The sequence below is a fragment of the Panthera pardus genome, unplaced genomic scaffold, assembly GCF_024362965.1.
Source record: "Panthera pardus isolate Hobbes unplaced genomic scaffold, ASM2436296v1 HiC_scaffold_17, whole genome shotgun sequence".
Classification (NCBI taxonomy): Eukaryota; Metazoa; Chordata; class Mammalia; order Carnivora; family Felidae; genus Panthera; species Panthera pardus.
The window spans coordinates 7,708,366-7,714,365 of record NW_026526732.1 but is presented as its reverse complement, the minus strand read 5'-3'; the positions used below and the strand labels follow the sequence as shown (position 1 = coordinate 7,714,365).

General features: G+C 49.6%; 1 protein-coding gene across 8 annotated transcripts in view; it reads left to right on the top strand.

The window, feature by feature from the left end:
* Positions 1 to 1,079: 1,079 nt before the first annotated feature.
* The window catches only part of MAP3K4 (mitogen-activated protein kinase kinase kinase 4), a 112,254-nt gene continuing 107,333 nt past the window's right edge, over positions 1,080 to 6,000 (top strand). For 4 of the 8 annotated variants that reach the window (XM_019412725.2, XM_019412723.2, XM_019412724.2 and 1 more), the window contains exon 1: positions 1,092 to 1,352. In XM_019412725.2, the coding sequence (XP_019268270.2) occupies positions 1,213 to 1,352 (140 nt within the window). In that variant the 5' untranslated portion in view covers positions 1,092 to 1,212. Of the gene's footprint in view, positions 1,353 to 6,000 lie in introns of all 8 variants that reach the window. The other 4 variants (XR_002070859.2, XM_019412727.2, XR_002070858.2 and 1 more) reach the window with 3 other exon arrangements.

Sequence of the window (6,000 nt, the reverse complement as noted above, 5' to 3'; positions counted from 1 at the left end):
TTGACGTAGAAATTTCTGGAAGGTACTTTGAGAGAAATATAGATAATTTCACAACTGCCTTTAAATATGATCATATTTAAAGTTTTCTATCTCAGCCAGTTTTCCTACCAACATTCATCCAACGTGTGTTTTACATATTCGAGCTCCACCGAATTAAGTTTTAAAAACCAGCACGTTTGAATGAACAGAAATATACTTAATTTTAAAAGATGCTGATTTTGAATTTACTCTGGACTTCACCCTGTGGGAAGTTTTGTAAATATGTGCAACTTAAAACTGTGAAGCCCCAAGTTCTCTCCAAGGGCACAGGATGCACTGGAATTTCAAGAGTATTGCTGTAACTCTGAAGAAATCTGTAGAATTCTTTTCTCCACACCGTAGCAGCACTCCCGCTCGGGTTTCCGGAAGATCAAAACCACCTTGTGATACTGAGGCGAGGTTAGATCAATGTTCTTTTCTGCCCTGTTGATAAGAGGGTAGCTTTAATGCTCTGCGTGTCCCGAGACTTTGTTTAGTCTCAGAAACCCGAGTTTCACGTGCAGGCGGAAGGCTGCACGTTCACCAGTGCGCCCCACCCTCCCCCGGACTCACGGGACCCTCGGAGCCCCCAGGCCCGCGTGTGGGTCGTGAGCGTCTGCGTTGCACTGCGCCCTATTTCTGAGCATGGCATCACCTTTGGCGGCGATCCATTTGCTAAAGTTCACGGCGCCCTTCAAAGTCTCCGGTCGCCGCCTAATCCGGGCCGCGCGGCCCCTCCCGGGGTCCCCCGCGCCAGCCCCCCACCGGCCGCCCCGGGAGCAAGGGCGGGCACGGCCCGGCGCACACTCCCCGCTAGCGAAATCAGGCGGCCGTCGCGGGCCCCCGGCCCCCGGGCCAAGTGGCCCCGACGTGCCTCCCGGGCCGCCGCCTCGGTCGCCCACGCCGCCGGCCCCCGGCGCCGTTCCCCGCGCCCCTCCCCTCGCCGGCTCCCCGCCCGTCCGCTGCCGCGCCCGCCGCCGCCGCCGCCGCCGCCCTCGGAGGCTTGTCCCTCGCCGCCCGCCGTAGCCCGGCGCTGGCCGGTCGCCGTTCCCAAGATGGCCGCGGCGCGAGCGGCTCCTGCGGCGGGCTAGAGGCGGAGGCGGAGCCGAGTCACTCCCGCACTTCGGGGCTTCGGTTCCCCGCGCCAGGCTGCAGCTTACCGCCCGCCGCGGCCATGCGAGGCCCCGTGCACGGATGAGAGAAGCCGCCGCCGCCGCCGAGCTGGTCCCCCCGCCCGCCTTCGCCGTCATCCCCACCGCCGCCATGGAGGAGCCGCCACCGCCGCCGCCGGGACCCGAGCCTGAGCCCGAGCCGGAGCGCTGCCGGCCGGCGAGGTGAGTGGGGGCTGCCGCAGCGGCCCGGCGCCGAAAGCCGGTCGCGGCCCGGCCTGAGCTCGGTCGGAGGCCAAGGGGGCGTGGGGGCCTGCGCTTCCCGCCAGGTGGTGAGGGCAGCATCCAGGCTCCGCGGCCCGGGTCAGAGGGGCGGGGTGCAGCCCTGGGACCGAGGGCACCGCGGCCGAGTCTGCCGAGGGACCCCTGCCCGAGACCGCGGGGCCGCCCGAGCGTCCAGCCCGCCGGCCGTCGCTGCAGCTTCGGTGCCCGCCCGGAACGCGGCGGGGCCGGGAGCGTAGTGGGGCACCCCTGGTCCTGCGGGAACTGTGACCTCGTCCCCGCCGCCAGCTTCAGACCGGGGGCCGCGCAGAAATTGCTTCCATCGTGGCTAAACGAAAAATGCTCCCTCTCCTCTGCCTCAATTCGAGTGAAGAAGTAGACACTCGTGAAGCAGACACGCACTGGCGGTTCCCCTGCGTTCTCCTCCTGCCCTCCTTTTGCAACCCCCCTCCCCCGTTCGTTTGCTTGCCGTCTCTCCAGTGCGAAACTGCACTTCGTCTCCGCAAACAGGCAGGTTGGTTTCCCTTCCTGAGGGCCCTTTACCGCCTTCAGTAGTAGCATTGTGCAGATTGTTGCTCACACGTGCACGTAAAGTCCAGGATTGATTTCTCTAAAACTTTGCTACCGCCTGAAGCTCTAAGATGGAACTTTGGTACCCAAAGCATTTGTTGCATTCTGTGCCTTAGAGACTCTGTTAATTCGTTTCATGTCACCTTTTTTTTTTTTTCCTGATTGGGAAGTCAGACTCACCGTAACTAAGAATTTACCTCTTGTATTGCCTGTGTTTGTATGTTCAAACGTCCTCTTACCCCCTGTCCTTTGCATCCCAGAGTAAACTTGCAAACTGCTGCCCCCTGTCCCTTATAGTGAAAATACCTGCCGAGTTCCTCCTGCATTACTGTCTTGCTCTGTAGTTCCACGAATAAGGCGAGTGTCTTTAGTTTTCCTGCTTCAAGACATTTAAAACAATTTCTGTAGCTGTAGTTAGAACTGAACACAGGCGCCATATTCTTGCTTGTCGACCGGGTCAGCCCAAACAGATTTGTTTTATTTTTATAAGTTGTGAAAGTCATTCTTCGTTTCCCTAAATTCTGAGATACTTCTGTGAACTTTTAAGGAGCAGCTTCTCTAAATAATAGTACATGGTGTAATGAGAATTCATTTTGTTCCTTTTGAATGCATCTAGCGTTTTTAGAAGTTTATCAAAAAGCTTGTTGTATGAATTTGTTAGTAGGTTATCTTTGGGCATTTTGACTCATGTAAGTTTTTCTTTAAGAATAATAACAGCGAGGGGCTCCTGGGTGGCTCAGTCCACTAAGCATCAGACTCTTGATTTCGGCTCAGGTCAGGATCTCACGGTTTGTGAGGTTGAGCCCCGCATTGGGCTCTGCACTGACAGCAAGGAGCCTGCTTGGGAGAGAGGGAGTCTCCCTCTCTCTCTGCCCCTCCCTCGCTTGTGCAAGCGCTTCTGCTCCTTTCTCTGTCAAAACTAAATAAACTTGAAGAAGAAGAAGAATAGTGAACACTCATTAACTACTTAAAATGTGCCATTTTCTTTGCTTAATCCTTACAACAACCCTATTAGGTAGGGCCTGTTATTTCTCTTTACGAATGAAGAAACAGAGACACAAAGGTTAAGTGTCTTGTCTGAGGTTTCACAGCTAGTTGAACTCAGGTCTGGTTGCACATTACACAACCTTAAACACCCTGAAGAAGAGGTGTGATTTTTTTTTTTTAATTTTTAAAATTTTTTTTAATGTTTATTTATTTTTGAGACAGAGAGAGATAGAGCATGAACAGGGGAGGTGAGAGAGAGAGGGAGACACAGAATCTGAAACAGACTCCAGGCTCTGAGCTGTCAGCACAGAGCCCGACGCGGGGCTCGAACTCACGGACCGTGAGATCATGACCTGAGCTTAACCAACCAAGCCACCCAGGCACCCCGAGGCGTGATTTTATTACCCAGATGGGCAGATCAGAAGTTTATAATTCTGTGTAACGGTACTTTGGAAAGAAATAGATGTGAACCTTCTTAGGTAAAAGTAAAGAGAGAAGTGGAAATGTGCTGAAAAGGGACTGTTTCGCCAACTGTAAAAAGAAACCTTGATTTTTCAGTCAGGTTTTGGTCTGCCTTTGTTATAATAAAAATAGGTCAGGATAAATGGGCTTCATCCAACTTGAAGTGAACAGCAGTGTGCAGAACAAGAAGATCTTAGAAATATTTTTCTTAGCAACATTGCAGTTAATTTTACAATAGCAAATCTGTAAAACAGATTATTTGACAAAGCTGTTATTTTGTCTTTCATACACCATCATTGTCACCACCACCTGTTCAGTACACAGAGCTGACCCCTGACGGACTTACTGTAGATCATTAGGACAACATGCTTCCAGGATTCTGCAAGTATTTATTTGGACTGCTTTTATTTATGTTTGTAACGATTTTAAAGAAGCTCCATATGCGTGTTCAAAATGACAGATGCCACATTTTAATCCTGGAGACCAATGACGTGGTGATTTGTGCTGCCAAGGTAACTGGTCTGGGGACAGACAGAATAAAACTCTTCGGCCATCTTTGTTCGTGTACTTTATGTTAACATGTCATTGATTAGGAAGGCTGTTCTAATGCCCAGGTCTTTTGCAGAACGCAGGTCTGCACATGTTGGCCAGCGCACCGCCGTGACCGGTGCCAGCCCTGCACATCTGCTTGGTGCGTGCTGACGTGAGGGTCACACAGTCACCAAGGAACACAAAACAGGTTGAGAGGTGACAGTGCTAATAGTTGTACTGCCTACTGGCGGGCACCGGGTAGTTCTTGCCCTTGCTTCTGATAAGGAATTAGAAGGGTGGCGGCTGTTCGTGATTTAACTTAGAAGTAAACATGTCTTAGAATTTTTCAAGCTTCTGGGTCATTTGTAGGAAGATCCTGAGATGATAAAGAGAGACGTTAAAAACAATTTGGAACAATTTACTTTTGGGATTTCTTGAATCTGCACTTAAAAAAACACAGAACTCGGATATTAAGGCTGGTAAAAGACCGCTCCTATCTGTAACTTTTCGTTTAAAATATGTATGTTAAAACAGCCTCATTGTTCCCACTTCTTGACCTTGAAAAGTGCATGTTATGTGAACTTTAAAATCACCCTTTTTTAAGCCAAGTTACCTTTGTTTACTATTTATGTAATATGTTGCCATAAGTTCATTTGAAAAAAAAAAATGGGTTTCACTACAAAAGAGTTCTTGAATCTCGTGCCCCTTCTCTCTCTCAACTTGAATGTCCCCTTTGAGCCTCCGTGTTTCAATCTTGACATTGGAGGTCACCTACCCTCCCTGGAGAAATCCACCTTCTGGTGCAGCTGCAGACTGCCTGGGCCGCCTCAGTGATGGGCGTGGCTTGAGACCATTACAACGTTAGATCCCATTGGTGGGGGTGGCTTCCGGCAGAGAAGCAGTGACCATGCAGCAGCAGCAGCAACAAAGGGCTCCAGCGAAGGCAGAAGCTTTCTCGCGTTCTGAAATGGGCACAGCTAGTCTTTCAAGAAGGACTTTGTAGTTCCCTTTAATTGCCATATTGTTGGAAGTTGCTTCTACTTCCTCCCGTGTCTTCTCTCGGTGTCTTGTAAATCTTGTTCTGAGCTCTACCTGAAAAATGGGGATATAAGGATTTGACTGCTTACTGGATACATTTGCTTTAATAACTTCCTGTTACTTAATAATTCCTCATTCCTCAATGATTATCTCTTTACTCATAGCATTCTGTTGTCTCAGCCTTCTTACTTGACTCGGTGGTATCCATTCCTTTTGGAGACATTTGCATGTTGCCTAAATAAGTAGACCATTGGAAATTGTTTCTTTAAAGAGAAAGTAGAAGAAATGTCAGAAAAGGAGTTTGGGCAGTGACTGCTGTGGGTCTTTTTGAGCTGGCATTCCCTCGGCAGGATAAGTTCCGGGTCCTGTGCTTCAGCCCCTGCTCAGCTTTGTCTCCACTGTATTCTTCTTGCCTGTAGAAAGCCAGAGTACAATTAGGAAGTGGATTGGCGAACATGACATCAACAAGGGAAATTGGTCGAATGATCTTAGCAACTCATGTCAACAGACCGGGGAGGTTGGCTTGTACCTCCTTCTTCTAGTATGAGAGGCGTGTGACAGAGTCTTACTCGTAAGCTTTCATTTCCCTAGACTCTGCACAGGCTGCTTTTTTCCCCTTCTCATCACTCACTTCCCTCCGCTAGTTGCGTTATACTGTGTTTGTTTATAATCTTCAGTCTTACTTTAATTAGACTATGACAGACTTTGCTTTTCTGGCTATACTTTGAGGTATGTTGTATCCTTGTCCCTTAGAGACATTTGTTTAAAAAAACCCTCAGTGCTAGGTTTTTAGTAGTGGTAAGTCTCAAGGTCACCTAACTGTCTCCACCCACCGCATAACCCACCCCCCTGAAGCCACCCCCCACAAAGAATCCCGGGCATACTTTCTGAAAGAGGTGTGGCAGTGGTTGCTGCTTTCATAAAATGCTTTTTGACTCTCGGGAGTATTATGTTCAAAAAAAGATCATGATGGTATGTGGTTTTTCTGGATTTAAATCATTAA